This window comes from Glandiceps talaboti, chromosome 3 (genome assembly GCF_964340395.1).
Source record: "Glandiceps talaboti chromosome 3, keGlaTala1.1, whole genome shotgun sequence".
Taxonomy (NCBI): domain Eukaryota; kingdom Metazoa; phylum Hemichordata; class Enteropneusta; family Spengelidae; genus Glandiceps; species Glandiceps talaboti.
Genome location: NC_135551.1, coordinates 10,339,107 through 10,358,950, shown reverse-complemented (window position 1 = coordinate 10,358,950; position 19,844 = coordinate 10,339,107). Strand labels below are relative to the sequence as shown.

The 19,844-nt window shown below is 34.2% G+C and overlaps 1 protein-coding gene across 1 annotated transcript; it reads right to left on the bottom strand.

The window, feature by feature from the left end:
* Nucleotides 1-1,978: 1,978 nt before the first annotated feature.
* On the bottom strand, nucleotides 1,979-18,797 carry LOC144432606 (ectonucleotide pyrophosphatase/phosphodiesterase family member 5-like). The gene is made up of 4 exons (XM_078120858.1): nucleotides 17,913-18,797; nucleotides 14,507-14,704; nucleotides 5,273-5,539; nucleotides 1,979-3,730 (listed from the first exon to the last, which is right to left on the bottom strand). Exons 1-4 carry the CDS (start codon nucleotides 18,751-18,753, stop codon nucleotides 3,570-3,572), a joined length of 1,467 nt encoding a protein of 488 aa, XP_077976984.1. The 5' UTR covers nucleotides 18,754-18,797; the 3' UTR covers nucleotides 1,979-3,569.
* Between the last annotated feature and the right edge of the window lie 1,047 nt (nucleotides 18,798-19,844).

Sequence of the window (19,844 nt, the reverse complement as noted above, 5' to 3'; positions counted from 1 at the left end):
TTTATCTCCAAAATGTTTATAAATACTGTTATTTACCAATTATGTATTGACTACTTATATGTATTTTATAAAGTCACCATTAATGTACTGCTAATGTTGTATGTATATTTTTATACCCTTTTTCCAAATTCTCTTTTGCTTTGCTTAGTTTTCTTAGATGTTATGTATGTATACGTTGGGTTCAGTGTACATGTACTTCTGACTTGACGCTGGATAAATAGCCTAGATGCCTAGATGCTGGTAGCCAAACATCACTGATCCTGTATTGCTCAATGAGAAATCATGAACCAAAAGTTGTTCATGCAAATGAGTAAACCCTCAACTTTTTACAATGACAGTGTGTAAGTATCATTCTGAGCTGACAAATGTACCATGTTTAGATATTACACAACTGCCTCCAATAAAGACTAACTTATGATTGGGTAGAATTCTGTGACTGATTAACAAAGACATGATGTTAATGACTTTGTGGGTGGCTTTGGTTGAATTTGAAGTTTCATCTCAGGACCTCATTGAGCTAGAAGTAAAGAGAGATCTTGAGATTTGATGTACCGTTAGAATACCACTAAAGGCCTAAACCAGAAACAAGGATTGTCTGTACCTAAATAAAGAATTTATTATTTTAACCAACATTGAGTTATTGATCTCGCCCCTTATTCTTTTTGTTCTGGACCAATTTTTCTGTAGGTCCACCAGACAGCTGTTTTCACCTCAATTTTAATCGTAATCTGAAATGGGCAATTAACCTGTATGGTACGGTACGGTACGGTATGGTACGGTATGGTATGCACTACACATACACAAGTTCACAATAATTTCTCAATCTTCTTAACTCCCTTTGATTTCTGTTTTCTTTTGTTTGTTTCTATTTGTGATTATACTAGTCATATCTTCTCTCATTTTTTAGTAGTGTATGTATTTTAATTTTCTGTTAGTACTGCTCCTAACAGTGAGCCCCCGATACAAAAAGGGGTGCAATAAATAAATAAATACTGTACACATACATTTAGAAGATAAGTACCACAAATTAAGATATAGCTACAGTTTTAAAACAGAAAGTGATCTGAAAGATAGAGTCGAAAACAACATAAAATTTAATAATGCTGTAGTCAGAAATGTACAACGTACTCTGAAATGGACATGTACTCTGAAATGTACGTGCAAGGTGGGTTCATTTTGTTCAATTAGCGAACATGTAAAAACCATACTTTCAACAGCAAAAGACTTTATAAATAACATCTATATTTAACACATCTGTATACAGAAAAAAACATGATATCTTTGAATATACATGGTTATTTTGAATATATATTTTGAGTTTTATCTAGGATGAAAGGTGACAGCTAAGTGCTATCCTTCATTGCATCCAGACTAGAAATGTGATTGTTTGAGGTGAGTTAAATACAATAAACACAATGTCTATATCAGCCTCAAGAAAAAAAAGAGGAAAGTGGTCTAAAAATACATTATAGATAGCTAGGCAGTGTATTACTAAGGGAATGCTTGGCAAATTTTGACTAACATCAATGGAAATACATTGTATAGGTAAACTTACCAAAAGATGAAAAGGAGAAGATATTTATAGTATAAAGGAAAAAAGATTTACTTGAAGAAATTATTAAAATGTAATATGACTCTTTCACAATGTGTCCACAATGTCATTACTTATCTATCGGTTTTCAAAAAATTTTTCTCGCAATATTAAACTTTCAGTGAACACCGTTATATACTTTCTACATAATTACTGTTTTGCTGAAAAGTACATTTGAAACGTTTGATAGCAAAAATTTGGTATGTCATCTACAAATGTAGAAGATCTTCAATTAACTTTGGTCTTAACTTTGGTACTCGACCCCCCCCCCCCCCTGTACTTCAAAATCCCTTTTAATTTTAATTTGTACTAATCCCCATAGTTCTAAACCCTTACAATTCCCTGGTAACCTGCCCCCACCTCCTTCCCCCCCCCCCCCCCCCTTTCAAACCCTTCGAAACTACATTCATTTTAAAATGACTAATAATTATTTTGGGTTTATTTAAGACATGATAGTTTTGTATCTTTTTTCATCCATGGGATGTATGAACTTGCCTAAGGACATAACATCACTGCTATCTTGTAGTTGTCATGTCAACGATTTCTGCATATTTAGTGTCATGACCATATACAGTCAAGGTGAGATATGGCAGTGTCATTTATTTGGATAATATGTTTGTATTTAGAGGTTTAACAAATTCTAAACATGTAGCTTGATAAATTATGTTGTCATGGTTACAGTTTCTATCCCATTTCTTATACATGCTTACTGTTGTCATGGTTACTGTATCTATTCTATCATAATCTCTTATGTTTACTGTTGTCATGGTTACTGTATATATCCTATCTCTTATACATGTTTACTGTTGTTATGGTTACTGTATCTATCCTATCTCTTACACATGTTTACTGTTGTCATGGTTATTGTATCTATCCTATCTTCTACATATTTTAACTTAAATCATAATCTAGATAGTCAATTTATTATGTTCATCAGGTTTGGTTTCAATTACATAGCTGCACAATCGAACTTCTGGCAAATCAAACAGTGGATTAAAATCAAGTACTGCACGTATAAACATATCTATACTAAGGATTTAAAAAGGCCTATGGCCAAGATACACAAGGCAATTCAGTGAGGAACACACTAAGCAATTCATCCCATACAAATAATTACTCTGTGTACACATATAATCACAAGGCCTTGTGACACTGCCAGGTGCGTCACAAGGAGTCCCACATATTGGATTTTCTGCAATTTGTTGCAACTTAAGTTGCTTCTCACATTGCCCGGTGAATTGCCCTGTGTATGCATTCAGTTGTAGTTGCTAACCTTGTCGCATGCGACGAATTGCTCCCCAAATTGTCCCATGCCTTTAGAAACTAGAAACACAAAATCTGTGTGTTTTTGTATTGCTATGTATACAGCATTAAGGTCCCAATACTGATAGCAACATGAACTGGCCCATATTGTATCAACACCTCCCTATGATCCTATATGAAGTCATATGATTCACCTTTATCTAGCTTTCAATATGTTCACATGAAATGACTACATGATCTATACTTCAAGTACACAAGAGAGATGTTCATGGATAAGCAAACCAACTGAGAAGTCAGTCACTGGTTGCTTTGAGTACTGACAGCGCTACATCAAAGTTGCCACGTCTCTAGGGCCCATACTATAATTTCATATGCAATAGTGTTTCAAACATGGATTGGTAGCACATTAGCATGTTTGGGAGGGGATGAAGCCTAAGCCAATTATTTAACAGCTTAAGTAGCAAAATAGAAAAAAATGAAGCATGAGCTTAGTAGGAAGATTTCTATTGGTTGACACAACAGGGTCAATAGAGGTCGACTTCAAATATGGTATTTGGTGGATAATGCTGCAGAGTCCATCACAAACAAAACGCTAGTTAAGCCGTCCACACATTAAATAGAGCATGAACCCATTTGCATGTATAAGGCACTCACATTCTCGTTATGAGGCACAGGATAAAAATGGGACAATAAAACGACACTTCCAAACATGAATTTATGCCTCTTCTTCAGCTGATAAAAGTGCTTTCCTACTCTCAGGATCCGGTGTTGGAGGTTCTGGAATATAGTCTGTCAAACGGTATTTACGTTGGCGCCAACACATACCAGTCAACAAAATGGCAGCAATGAGTGATATCGTGCCAGCAACAATCATAGCTGAAATATAAAATAGAAAAAATGATAAAGAGTCTATTATTGGAAATAAGAGAGAAAAAAATGTATTACCTGTTCGAACACAATGGTTTAGTTTTAAATGAATGTATATCATGTTAATAACATAAAGACACACATTAGCCATTACATACAATCTATATATTTTGGGTACAATATTGCCCACCCACAGACTTCATATGACTAATGCTACTACACTTTTTTCTGCTATCCTAACTGACATGTGGATTTTTTAAATTTTGGCGGCCATATTGGATCGAATTACAAAATAAATTGATGTGCATATGTATGCTATAGTGTGTTGTTCTTGTATCTAGTATAATAGAAATCGGTTCAGTCATGTCCAAGTGATGGTTCAGGACATGAAAAAATCGTGAAAAATGTGGCTGACCGGTGGCCATATTGGATCGTATCACGACATAAAATGACATGCATATGTATGTAATAGAACATTGTCCTTATACCAACTTCTGTTCAGGCATGTCTACGTAATGGTTTTGGTCATGAAAAAATCATAACAAAATCGCCGTCTGGTGGCCATATCGAATCGTATCACAAAATAAATTGAGGAACATATGTACGCCATACTGTGTTGTCCTTATATCAAGTTTGTGAGAAATCAGTCCAGTCCTCCGGACGCATGCACACACGCATGCACACATACACGCACGAACACATGAACGCATGGTTACACGATGCAACTCGACTAGCAATGCACCATGCAATTCGTCTCATGCGACGAATTGCATCGTGTACTCGCCCCAACATGTCGGTTTCCTTGCGACTCGTCGCAAGTTAATTCTCGAGTTGCTTCGTGAGTTGCACCGTGTAACCACTTCGTCGCGTTGCAAGTAATAACCTTTGACATATACCTACGTGTCAAATGACGTTCAATGTTATGGCCGCCATGTTTTTAGTATAAATATATTCTATTTCAGCAAGTATTTTTGATATAATTTCGATTTATCACCACGGTTACCACTTATCAATAGTATACAATGTCTATGAATGCTTGATCTCCGCTGAATATCATAATTTTATTTCCAACTTGAATGCAAGTAGCCACATCGGAAACGTCAACATCGCCCTAAACGAACTTCGAATTGAATAGAGTTTTACTATCGATACTTCAACAAGTTTTCAGTCATTTTATTCGTAAATTATAGCAATTTCATAGCATTTTTGCCAAATTCCTGCCGCTAGAAGACTTGACCTCGATGACCTATTACTTTTATATATTTACGCATGTGCAACAGTTAGCTCTTGCGACTCACCATGCAACTAGTTGGCTAAGTTGCATCGTGTACGCGCCCCCGTCACAGTTGCAAGCCTCGTCGCATGCGACGAATTGCTTCATGAGTTGCATCGTGTAACTGGGCCTTAAGTCCCCCAGGATTTTGTCTGGTGGGGTCTAAAAACATAAGTTTCCAAGAAATGGCTCCTGACGCACACACGCATGCATACACGCACACATGGATGGACAGAGCCCAATCCCCCGGCAGGGACTAAAAACATAAACCTGCTCACCTATTATAAGTCTTTCGGATATTTTGAAATGTTGGTATCCATGGTGATGTCCAGAATGACTGACATTTAACATTTTGCTCACGATTTCTAAACTTCCATTATTTGGACCAGGTTTCAGATTCATAATCTCACAAATCATAGGATAGATATCCACATTCTTAAACGGATCTGAAGTGAAGTTCTTCTTGATTGATGGACCACTTGCAATGAAGAATGGATGCATAGATCTCAGAGTGTTGTCATACCCATGACCTCCCTTTTCCTCATCTGCAAGAACAAAAATATAAAATGATTCATGCGAATATAATGGAAAAGGTATTGCTTATGGTTTGATAAGGCAAAAAAAAAAAATAACCATCTGTTTCTGGTCAGGGTAAACTTTCTAAAGTGGTGCGTGGACGCAAATTTTTTTTTCCTATTCTTTTTTTTTTTTTTTTGCAAATATGTAAATGCACATTTTGTTGACACTTTACATACTCTGTTCTATCATATTTATCTCTTGAAAAACTTCCTTTTTCTTCGAAGCAGTTTAGGCTTTGTATTTAAGCAGTCTTGGCATGTAGGGTAGATTTCAGCTGCTTGTTCTCCTGATATCAGGAATAAATAAGGAACGGGAAAGCAAAAATTATCAGAAAAAAAAGGATCGACGCGAGGGTATTCAGGGCACGCGCACACTGACCAGAACCAGATATATTTTTTTTTTGGCCTAAGAAGATAATGAAATATAATTACTTTGGAACACAGAATTTAACATTATAGCAATGCTTACAATTCTTATTTTTTTCCAAATAATATTTTACCCTTCATTATCACTTGTCTAAAAAAAAAGCAGCCACTAGCAAAACACCTACAGTATAAACTGATGTGATACTGTAGTGTAATAAATACTATATTATACCAGTATATTGATGGTGCAAATCAAAAGATCTGATTGGTCGACAACAACAAAATAACACATCTAAAATAGGGATAATGCATGTAGTTAGCACGACTCTAAGCGGCCCTGAATGAGAATAGTATACACATTTTTTTATCTCTGTAGTCTGCATCAATCATGGCTGCCGTATCTACACTGTCGATCGCCTACGCAATAATAAGTCATCCATGACGAATGTTGATATTTTCACTAGCTGGGGAATGAATAAGATATTGCTGAAATATATACAAGTATAGAATGAAGTCATATATCCATAAAGTATGAAAATACAGTATCAAAGCCATTTATAGGGTTCATTTTTTTGAGGACTACCAAACGACATTAAACATGTTGTCTGTGTGAAATTCATGTAAGAAAATCATGACATAAGTTAGAACATTTAAATCATTATTTAATACAAAAATTATCCATTGCAACAATCATTTTGTTTCTTCTTAGTATTTGCTTCCAAAAAACCAATTGTGTCTTCTGAAGTTCTGTGAGTAGCAATTTGCAGTTGAAATTAATTGGTAATTATGTAAAGTACACAATAAGGGATTTAGGGTCAGCAAGGTAATAAAAAATTAATTGGTAATAGATTGACCCTGTCCTTGAACTATGAAAAGAAACATTCATCAAAATATCATTATATTATCAAATTATTTATTTTTTCCATGCATTCACATATGGTACGTACATTAAGTATATATATTTTCACAGCTGGCCCAAGGCCTATGTATGTATGAGTCATATGCAAATGAATACTAGATCTAATAGTTATATGACTTAAATGTATCTCGATATGAAATAATCAACTATCTCACTGGTATCCTGATGGCACAACTGATGAAATAATACTGAGGTGTTTGGTTGTATAGATAATGAACTTAGAGAAGACTTCACGCAAAGAGCAAAATTTGACAACAGATACATGTAACTGATTGAGAAAGAACAGTTGTTGCCTGTGATGTAGGTTGGCATGTTGCTCTCATCAGTTCTTCTATATCTCTGTATTATTAGTATTACAATCTTTATACCATGCACAAGCCAAGTTATTATCTTTGAACAGAAAATATGGATTATATACTCTGGTGATTTTATGTCATAATGACCCATGTCTATGTCACAGATTCTAAGGTGCTCAAAATATGATAAAAAACATTCAAAAATTGCCATTATTTTCCCAATACTTAATAAATTATGTGTTTGGTATAATTATATTATTCCCAAATATTTTTCTTCATTCAACCAGAAAATACTCATGACTTAAGAGGTCTTCTCACAACAAATCGCAGACACGAGTAGTGACAAGACCCCTTCAGTTACTCGTATATTCCTTAACTGAACGAAGAAAAATATGAGGGAATAATTAATATATAAACACATATACTTCAGTAATTAGAATACTACTGGTATTTTTATTCGACTGCAAAAATTACCCCCCTCCCCTGAAACATACAGAGTTGCAATGTGCCCTTTTCATTAGGAATAAAAAATGAAAACTAATAAATCTATTAAGCCCATAGCTGTATCACTACCCCTAATTGTGGCAGAATGTTCTAGCCTTTAAAAATTTATTGCACTTTTTTATCAGTATGAATTTTCTTTTCAATGTGATCTATTGTAACTTGAAACTTGAAATAGAATGTGTAAAATTCCTCTACATAATAAATTCAACTTTATATTATACAGAAACCTGTTCTTGTTTGTTTCTCTGCTCTCAAACTTAGAAGTAGGAAAAACATTCCCTAAGTTATTGTAAGTTTAATTTATTTATTTGGAATAGCAAGAAAGACAGAAAATTTTAATCATACATTTGTAGTTCAACTTGCTGTTTTGGTGATTTGCCCCTGATATATAATAAATGAATAGAAAATGGAAAGTTTATGACATTTCCACTGGCTCTTTCATTTGGTTACCACAGTGGCAATCAAGGTTGCGGTTTACTAAGAGAGACACAAACTTAGATTGTTGTTGTTCAATGTGGTAGAGTACACAAGTGGGTGATGATAGCGATGCTTTTGTTGAGTGCATGTACAAATGTAATCATCCTGTAATCAAGATAGAGTAAATAAGTGAAGTCCCCCAAAAAATACATTTCAAGATCCTGAAAGACGTAAGAAATGCTACCCTACCGTGCACATAATTAAACCAACATCCATTTGATAGCTACTAAATAATAGTGTTAGTATGTTATAAAATGTGAATTATTTACTGGGTCGGTTTTTATACTTAGTGCTGATTTTTTTCCTGTGTGTGTGTGTGTGTGTGTGTGTGTGTGTATGTGTGTGTGTGTGTGTGTACTGTTATTTTTTTCCTCATTTATTCAATATTGCAATTTTTAACTTCAGTTTGTACAATGTGCTGAGATGCACGTGTAGTGTGTTATTTTTTTCCAGAAATAAATAAATATTAAATAATAATAATAATAATAATAATAATAATAATAATAATAATAATAATAATAATAATAATAATAATAATAATGTGTTTATCTTACTAAACCAATCATAATTCTAAAATCTTCACATTAAGAAAGCATGTTATTGTAGATATTTCAAATTGCTGAAAGCACCCTTCCAATAAGGTGCTGCGTTATCATGTTTACAGTATTTATAAGTATAACGATGAACATATTGCAGTTGTCAATTGTGGCATATATGGAAAACTAATCACGACGGCAAACAATATGTTCAACTAAATATAAATATGATTAATATGAAATGAAATCTATCTTGACATGTTTTTCAGATTAATCTCGCTAATAAAAAAACTATCAGATTCGATATTGCATTTTCTAATTAATGGTAACATTTATATAGCCAGTCCTAGTCTAGAGGTCATTCATGGCTTGCGGGATATTGCTTCATCCCATCTAGCGCAATGAGAAATAATGTACCAAAAGTTGTTTAATGACACACAAATGAGAGCAACCCCACCCCCACCCCCACCCTACTGTAAAAACGATGTAAGCAATATACATTTTGTATTTATAAGCGTCCAGAGCTGATAAATATACCATACCGTATTTGGACATTGTATAATAATAAGTTATTATTGGCAGAACTTTGTGCCTGATTAACGAAGACATGATTTTATGACTGTATTGGTGGCTTTGGTTGAATTTGAAGATATTCATTTGCCACGGTCCCAATTCTGATTTGAGTAAAAGTAATTATTAAACCAGATTTTTATCTTTCAGAAATCAAAAGTTTTGCAGACTCCATTTTTATTGAATTATCCATCGACAGTTCATCTAAACATAACACATTGAATAATGTACTGCTACAAAATAATCTGACTCAATATTAATTTTGAAGCAGCTCTCAAATCATAATCTCTTTTTAAAAAATGGCTAGACTACATATTTTGATATTTACAATATTTCAAATACATGCATAGACACATCACCAAAACATCCATTAACTTATCTCTCTCAGAATCAGATGTTAATCTACCTACTGTCATACTGTCATACAGTACCATTGTGCTCTATGCCAATATGTTCATCTATTATTAGCATATTTTAACATATCTTCCAACAATGAAATTACCATATTTATAATCATAATCTTTATCTGTAGACATATGTTTCAAATTTTAAAATGGGCATCATTATTTTCATTTGTTGAATTTTTGAAATAGCAAACGGACGCTAATCCCTAAAACAGGACGGGTTGTCAGTGGCCGTGTGGTTTTAACAGCTTGTGTGTATCCTACCACTGCAGTCTGTTTTTGACCCCAACCTGGCGTTGCCTGGGTTTGATTTAAAATTTAAGATCTGTACATGTATGTAAGAAGGATAATACTCAGTTTGACCCCCACAAAACAACATAGATTTTCCCTGGGTACTCTCATTTCCTCTTGTTATAATACCAGTGGAATCTGGGCGGCTGCACAAGCAATGACCGTATTTCAATTTCTGAATTTGTTTTGGATTAATATTTATTAAGTATATATTATATTAAAATATTACTATTTATTTAAAATACCAATATAAAAGGTATTGTCATTTAGCAAATAATATGGTCACCAAGGAAACGATAACATTTTCATCAAGTCATATTTCATTTTATACCACACGCAAGCCAAGTTGAACACGTTCAAACAAAAAAACCATGAGATTTATACCCTGATCTTTCTAGGTCAAGATAACACATATCTATTCAGTTGTTCTGAAATGTTATTCTGCAATGTTCAAAACATGAGTAAAATCTTTCAAGGTCTTTAATGTTTCTGATTTTTCATAAATTACAGTATTCTATATTTGTCTTCATTCAGCCAAAAAAAATACTAATAATATAACAGTTTTGCCATTTCTCATCTTTGAGTTTGACATAAAAGTGATAAAGCCCCTTAGGACCCTCATACTTTCTTTGGCTACAAAAAAATGTACATGTACATGTATATCGGGGAATAATAACTAAATATTACATGTATGATAAATAATATGGATACCAGGTGTCTTAAAACATTTCAATACACATGTAATGCATTTAGAATCTACAGCCATTTTCATCGTTATGTATTTTTCAAACTGTCTGAGTTTTGCTAAAGGGTACCAGAATACGCCTTGGTGACCAATTTTGAAAATACAAGTTTTTCAAATCTCACCAAATGATTGTTCCTGGTCCTTTTGATATAAAAGAAATTTGGGAGTTCAACGTCTTCTTTTCATGGAAATTGACAATCTTTTATTTTCCCATAGTTTATGTTTTAGTTAATTTTCATTCAAGGCTTAATATTGTGATATATCAACCTCCATTTCAAACAGGAACCCTCATAATTTCCCCTTGATTTGAACTGAGGGGTGGATGTGCATGGGTTTGAGATATCTTGAACAAATAACAAAACATTTAATTAAACAGTTTATTTCTGTGGTGCACACTACATTAAGGTTCAATATTTCCAACATTAGACAAGAAGGAATCTCTGGTCAATGTAGCTCAACTTCTCTCTTTAATAGAATATACTACGTTTGGTCTAGGCAAACCTGATAAAATGTCAGAACGCAGACAGCTAGCTTCTACTAGTCTAGTTCCTATACGATGCATTATGATTACTATGATCATCTCCACTCACGTATAAGGAAATTCATTCTAGCACAGAAATCTGTGCTACCCCTGACTACATTCATACAAACGTGATGATGTTATCACGTCGGCACATGAATTTAGTTGCTGACTGGAGAGGTGGAGTGTGGTTAATGAGCAATTGTCGAAAAAAGAACTAACCAATTGCAACTGCCTGTCAATTTATGATGGATTACTACTGACATGCATCCAGTGGGGGTAGCACAGATTTCTGTGCTAGAATAAGGACTTTCCCTATACGTGAGTGCAGATGATTATAGTAATCGTAACACGTCATAGGAATTAGACTAGCTTGTACCCACTCTTAGAATACATCACTTGTTTTGACTATATTCGTTTTGGGCTATTAGAGTATAAGTTTACTGTGTAAATTGAAGGTACAGACAGAATTCTATTTACTCATCTCAAATTACACCATATTATAATTTAATAACCTGAGCCACTGTATATCATATTTGAACATACCGATCACATAATTTATTAAATAATGTTCTCATATTTTTATTAATAATTTAATATTTACAATGAATTTTACAACCTATGGGAGTCACAAATTTCATGTTTTAATTACTCTGAGGTACAGTCTATACATTGTGTATGATTGAATTATTCATCGTTTGTGGATGTTACTTTATTCGTTTGCCCTATATTGGATAGTTCAGTCTTATTGAAATCTGTCATTGAGACTCTCTTTCTAGCTATGTCACTGCACAGAGTGAACATGTATAAATGTATAATATTATACTAATCTGCAGTTATATATATGGGTTTTGCAGACTGAGGTTGTTTAAATAGAAGTATCACTGAGGTCCACAAAACCCATATCCATGCCATAAACGTTTTATCATATACCCCATGTAGTGGCACGGTAACATCATTTGAATCACATAATGACATAAATTGGAACTGAAATGCTATTTTATTCACAAAATTGTGAAAACAGTGAATAAATTAACAAAGCCAAATCACTGAGTGAATGGATACCAATGAGTATGCCACTTGCCATATTGGGCAAAGTGTACACGGGCGTTATACAGAAAATTAATGCCCGGGGTTTGATGCACATGCTCTCTACTGAATTGCATTGGAAACTATACTCCAGGTATAATGATGATAAAAGTTACAGTCCAATCAAGTTTCCATACACCAGCTCTGTTTGATACCAACCACACAGAAACCATAACGAAACTGTGTATTCTACATGTACACTAGGATATCACGATCACAACTTCTTGCTACATTTTTTTTCTATTATGAAATAAACCATACTGAAACAAGATGCTGACATGCAGGTGCCAATGTTTTAACGTCTACATTTGATATCTGCATAGGGGTATGTTAGTTCATTTTATTTAGACAAAATATTGCAAGAAACTGTATTCGTTAAATCTTTCTATCTTAGGAGTTTAGTATGTGCAGTTTCTTATTAATAGCTATGTGCTTCTATCAAAGCCAGTCGGTGAATGGTAACTTAAAATGTGCTGTATATCAGTATAGCAGAGTTAACGCAGCATGATACAAAGGTTGAGTACTTGTACACAATGAGGTTGGCAAGTGAAACTATATGGTCTTTTTTTCAAATATATTCATTACCTCTAATAGTCATTGAACCAATTTCAATCATGTGTCTGAATTCATGGGGAGAACTCCACATGTTGCTAAGCTAACAACACAGTTTTCGAGACTGGACTTAAATAAATTTCAAAAATTAAAGAACCCTAAATCCTGTAATACATTATTATACCATGTACAAGTTACATTATCGTCTTTGAACTGAGAAAAAATATAGAATATACAATTGCATAGCCTGGACGTACATGTACTATCTACATGATCAGGCTGGTTTTGCGGGGCTCGAATTATGACTGTGAGTGTGAGTCAAATGTTCCAACTTGCCAATTTTTTAATTATTTTTACCCACTTTTCATAAAACATCCTTGAGTAAGTATATTCTTTTTTCAGCTATAAAATGTGTCACCTAAGAGTTTGTTGTTACCACGAGTTGCTACAAGGCCCCTTAATTTCTTAAGCTGAGCAAAGAATTATATTAGAGAATTATATCTAAATGTCAGTGTGACTCTTAAAGGTAACTGGTTGATGATATTAAGCAAGTTAAGGGGCACTGACACAGCACTCTATTAAAATAGTAACATGTTACTTGTTAAGCCATGTAATATTCGCTTCACTTGTCTACCATCACAGTTAATGAAGTTATTAAAAATAGCCATGACGACCACTTACCCTATATGACACTTAACATGATTAATAAAAAAAGCAATTTCCTCTCTTAACATCCACCCAAGTTGATTGACACTGCTACAGAGTTACCTATTAGTATTACCGGGTAGTAGCAAGGAACAAAAATAAACAATTTCCTCTCTAGACACTTTTGGCTTTCGTAGGTCAGCTGAAGATGTTCATCACGAACCATGTAAAATGTTCCTGGTAATGTTTACTTGTATACTTAATATATAATAATCTCATAATAAAAAGTTGTCCACGTTGGAATGATACTTGCAGAAAAACAACTAATTTTTATTTACGCTGTTGAAAAAGAGTGAGGCTAAATCACTCAATGATATGCTAATCCGAAAACATCAGCTTTTTTATTTTTTTATTTATTTTTTTTATTTTATTTATTTATTTTTTATTTATTTTTATTTATTTATTTATTTATTTATTTATTTATTTATTTATTTTTATTTTTTGGGGGGTGGGGGGGGGGGTTTGGAGCGAAGATAAGTTTTTAAACCTTATAATTGCTTAATAGCCAACTAACCCAAAGTCTGGGAATCTTAATTACTGTAGAGTAGACCATTTAATAACATTTGTACAGATCGTGAATTTAGTACATTGTATATACATACATCTTGTTTCACATTGTTTTCCCTTGTATACAAACACAGTGGAGTTGTTTCATAAGTGTATAATTGAAAAACCAAAATAAATACCCAGTTGTCATCCACATCCCTTACTGTATTAAATAAAATTTTATCAGCAAATATATCATTTTTACTAATTGGAAAGTCTTGTATGTATTCACTGTATAAATCATATGACTATCAGTATTAAATTGTGATAATGAATGATTGACCTTTTTTTTATCATTATTGGCTGTGAAGGATATTAAGTGAATGATTTTTTTTTATAACACATCATCTTCATAAGTACTATTCATACTTATGATGTTTTCTACATTTTTATTTGAGAGAAGAACATACTAACCTTTAAAGAATTTTTCAAAATCTGACATGTTTCGGACAATACTCCATCCTTCATCAGCCATGGCGATGATTGGCATTATCCGTGGATTGTTGGTGTAATGGAAGTGATCCGGTATGCTGTTCTTTTCGTCACCCTTCATGTACACTGTCATATGAGCTATGTTGCTGATAGCACGATACACAGTCAAAGTGTTCTTGGCTGAAATTTACAAATAAAAACAAATTATTTAAATTAAACAAACAATATCTGAATTACCCGTTAATTGTCTTAGTAGAGATTAAGGTCTCAATAGGCTATTTAAGACTGCAAACAAGAACTTGAGAATACAGCGCCCTCACTCAAATTGGGGGTATCATCACCTCATAGTACCGTTTCTGAAGAGCTCTGTCCCTTGGTATTCTGTAGAAGTGTAAATCAGGGATGTTTTTTTCATATTGTTCACAGACATCGAGGAAAGCAGCAGTGCTCTATGATTGACTGAGTAACCTATACTATTTATACCCCCAAGTTACACACAGACAGGAAGTAGAGCGCCACCATGGCAAATTTTGGAAAGGCCAATTATACAATTCTGTTTTCAAATAAAATCGCATTATTAACAGTCATTGTGACAGTGCTTTTTTTTGCATCTGCACCTGTTTACACAGAGATGTCCCCCCCCCCCCAAAAAAAAAGAAAAAAAAATTATGAAAATGCAATGATTTGAAAATGCAGCCAAAAGAATCATTTGTTTTCAAAGCGATTTGTTTTCATTCAAAAAACGTTACCCATCTAAACTTGCTAAAAATACGTAAACAGTATCAAACAACTGGAAATGCAACAATGATAAAACGCACATATTTGAACTGGGGGGGGGGGGGGTATACCCCATCAATGATGTACATTTGTAAGTACCTCATGCAACAGTAACAGCATCATTATCAATCAAATTAATCTGTCTTTTTGTGTTTTCATAGAAATGCTTAAAAAATGCATCGCTGTATCACATAAAAATAAAAACAATATTTTAGCAGTTTTATTTGAAATATGATAATGTTAGGTTACACACAAAAAAATTTAACAAGGCTGATAACATTTTCGTCACACCAAATGTTGAAAGGTATATAGTGATTAGTGTTAGTAAAACTGTTGACGAGACATAGTCCTGTTGTTTTGTTTTGTTTCAAGTCAACTGGCTTCTGTTGTATATTTAGTGACATTCATTTGACAGTAGTACAAGAGTACAAATTTACGATTGCACAGTTTTTGTATATTTATACACTGCATAAAAAGTGGTGTTTCTGATTCCATATACATGATGGTCACATGTCGGAATTGCAAAAAAAATCCGGAAATGACACATTTCTGTTTTGTGACCGTCATATACAGTTACAAAACCAGAAACACCACTTCTCATGTAGTTCAAGTGAAAGTACACACAATTTTGAGTACATGTATAACTTTACTTTCGGGTTCTCAAAAAGTCATACAGATTTTCGCCTCGCTCAGGGCTGTCATGTCTATGGTACTACAACGATTGTATTTCACTGAGAGAACATTATAATATAAAATAAATGCAGGTCGTTACTTTCAAATTTGATATTCATTTGCAAGTCAAACCATCCTTTGTTGAAAATAAACCATTGTTCATGTGACCAGCATACATGTATTGTGAAATTTGTGACTGGGGCGTATGAATTATTCATGTATCTTTTTGTGGGAATAACAATGAACATAACAAAAAATACTTGAATGTAACATCACCATAAAGTCTTACAATTGTTCACACATCATTCATTGACATGTTGCTGAAATATGAATTGTCTTTTCTCAGCAACCCTGTTAGGGTGGCCATACTAAAATTCTCCTTACACTATTTTTCACAAGAAGACCACAATCTACAAGACTCACATAACACCTACTGTACTTGCCAATTTATTCATTATTTATTATTTCTTTATTTCAGGCCATCAAGATAAAATTGAAAATAGAAAAACATACAAATAAAAAAAAAAGGAGAAAGACAGAACAATATCAAAGAACCAACTATCTTGTACTGTGAATGACACTCCTATAATTCCTCCAAAAGTTTGAAGGAAAGTAATGAGTATGCATCCGAGTCAATGCAGATTCGAATTAATGTATCTTTAGAATACATCTGTTAAATGTATATAGCAGTTTTTGGTGGAGCAATGTAAAATTCAGAGAATTTCTGGTTACATGTACACAGATATTACTAATGCTGACTGCACCTCTTAAGTCAAAGACTAACCGCATTGTGTTATTATATGCCATTTTTAAAGTATACATCATCCTAGTACTATTGTTGCACCAAACCATGAAGGGAGAATCTTACAATTGTAAGTAGTATATCATAGATTGTTGTAATGACAGGAATCCTGCTACTACAAATGTATCAATATATGCTGTATAATTATCATTTCCATAAGGCCTAATAAAAAAAAAATGTGTGGTTCCGGTTACATTTAATTTTAGAATAGGTGGGGTAGGTAGATTTTTTATTTTTTTATTTTTTTATTTTTCTGTGTGAGTGTCTAGTTCAGGTTTTCCATTGTTTTCCAAATTGTCGGTCTCTGTGTTGTTTATTTTATCCCATCACATGTAAAGCCATTACAGATTTAATTGGAAGAACACTTTTGTCTTTTTAAGTTGGTCAGTTTTTGCATCCACTATTTCTTGTGAGACTTCACAATTTTTTGCAATTTTATTATTTTTTTCTCAAACACATAAAAAAAATTAGGGTCAGCAGTGAAAAGCTCGATGGGGTCAGGTAACCGGAACCACACAATTATTTTTTTTGGCCTAAAGCCCGGCGCACACACAAGCAAAGTGCTGAGCAAAAAGTCATTCATGCCATTTTCCTCAGCAGATAGCTCATGTGTGCGCGTAAATTTTCATGAGATTTCGAACGTTCGGAGCTGTGAGCCAAATATCTATCGTGTTTGATAATTTTTGCCTTGAATGACTTTTTGCTCGTGTGTGCGGCAAACCGTGAGCAAAATGCTCACAACTTCTCTCTTTTTGACTTTTTGCTCAGCACTTTGCTTGTGTGTGCGCCAGGCTTTAAGGTAGGAGAAATATATGCAAGTCAAAATGTTGTTATATTTAGCCTGTAGACAAGGAAAACAATAATCTAACTAATTATATGCATTCCTTTGATTGCATGTGGAAAAATTTAGTGTATCTATGTATAATATTAGTTGAAATAATTAATATGTTTTTTGTTTTTTTGTTTCTGACATTCTGGGATAAAATATAATGTACGATTCCTAGAGTGAAAATCAAATATAATGTACGATTCCTAGAATGAAAACCCAGAAACAAGATAAAAATTGTGTATTAACAATTACTGCAACTATATACTGTACATCTCTGTACGAATTTACGTCATCATGCATGTACTTACGGTCGTGTGGGTTCAGTGCAGCTACTGGCGTGTGGTCCACATAATCATAAAGATCTCGATTCACGTACTCGTCTAGCTTAATCACACGTGACTTGTCCAATTCTGCCATTCCATGATCACTTGTTATTATTAAATTCATTTGATCGTACAGACCAACATCTTTCAATCTTTGAATCAAATACCCGGTGATATTGTCGCACATCTCTATGACCGTTTTAATTTCGTCGGAATCAGGACCCTTCGAGTGTCCTGTGTGGTCTGGTTCGTTGAAATATAGCAGTCCTAAATTAATCGGGTCTTCTTTTGCTGTGAACCAGTCGATAATTCCATCAACACGTGTTTTAAAAGGCGTTGTGTTACTGTAGTTCATATAGTGATACGGTAGAATTCCTTTGATTTTTGTCTCGCTTCCTGGCCAGAAATAAACCCCGCTTCGACCTCCGTGGAGTTGATTTGTAACCCAAATTGGCTCAGCACCATTATCCCACCATTTGCTGTCTTTAAAACCATCCTCACCGATGGCAAAATGCTCTTTCAAATTTGGATCATACATGTTATTAGCGACAATACCGTGGCTTTCCTCCCACATACCCGTTGCAATGGTAAAATGGTTTGGAAATGTCTTCGTAATAAATGAATTCTGTATGCCATCGGGAACAAAAGACCCGTCTGCGATCAGCTGATCAAAATTTGGAGTTTCGGTTTTCTGTAAATAATCCCATCGAAATCCGTCGAACGAAATCAGTAAAGTCAATGGTCCATCGTGGATACTAGTTGAAATCTGTAACATACTTAAAAATACACTAAAAATGGCAAAACTTGACCTAACCGTTTCCATCATCGTTGTTTTTTCGTTTACCAGATGTTACATCCACATCCACTGATCGCCACTGTAAAACAGAAAGTGTGTGTTCTGCAGCTTTTGATGTCGTCATCATCATCATCGTATTCATTGTTTTACTTCCGGGTCAATATTCTATCATGATTTTACTTCCGTGTTAGCACTGTAATATTGATATGCAGAGATAGGTAGAGTACGCGAGCTCGGACCGACTTATTGTTTTCCAAATGGTCTTAAAAGGTTTAGGATCCGAGCAGTGAAAAACTAGGTCGCGTCGGGTAACCGGAACCAAACAAGTTGTTTTTTTTCAAGTTGTTAGGTTGAAAAGTAAACGGTGCGGTGGTAGAAGCTACTAGCTCTTTCTTCGTCAACGAAAAATATCTTCTCAGGAGTCACCCCAACATACCGAGCCTGCTCTAGCTAGTAATCCAGTCGTTTGGCCATTTTGCTCTCGCTGTCGGTCTCAGAGTCGAGTCTTGTACACAGTTTACGTTGATTAATGAGCTTGTTGTCGTTGCGTTGAGCTATAATTACTGCAAAGGTTTAAAACAGTAAAAACAACAACACACACCGCAAAATCAAAACTAAACGCTACCATTCTTGCAGCTAGCATACCAATCATACTGGAAAGCGTCTTTTCACTTTGTTTTGTTTTGTTTTGTTTTGTTTTGTTTTGTTTTGTTTTGTTTTGTAATAAAACCGCTTTTCCACTTAATGCAATTTTATATCTGACCGTAAGTCTATTTTATTTTAATAGGATAACTTCCCATGTGTCTAGAGCTTACTGGCGACCACCACTATATGAGAGAGAGAGAGAGAGAGAGAGAGAGAGAGAGAGAGAGAGAGAGAGAGAGAGAGAGAGAGAGAGAGAGAGAGAGAGAGAGAGAGAGAGAGAGAGAGAGAGAGAGAGAGAGAGAGAGAGAGAGAGAGAGAGAGAGAGAGAGAGAGCTACACAGCAATATCTAAGTCATTTTCTGTTCGTAGAATATTTCCAATCAGTTCATACAGTGGAAACCACATGTCGCATTCACGCAAATCGAACCCTATTTTCCCGGCTGATAATGCTAAACTTGGTTTACTGATTCGCTGAT

What these genes read in the sequence shown, in the direction of transcription:
- LOC144432606 (XM_078120858.1), bottom strand. Translation starts at nt 18,753, where the DNA reads ATGATGGAAACGGTTAGGTCAAGTTTTGCCATTTTTAGTGTATTTTTA. An exon ending in TTTTGAAAAATTCTTTAAAG is followed by an intron (nt 5,540 to 14,506) that starts GTTAGTATGTTC and finishes TTGTTCTTGCAG; the next exon opens with ATGAGGAAAAGGGAGGTCAT. An exon ending in ATCCGAAAGACTTATAATAG is followed by an intron (nt 3,731 to 5,272) that starts GTGAGCAGGTTT and finishes TTTATATTTCAG; the next exon opens with CTATGATTGTTGCTGGCACG.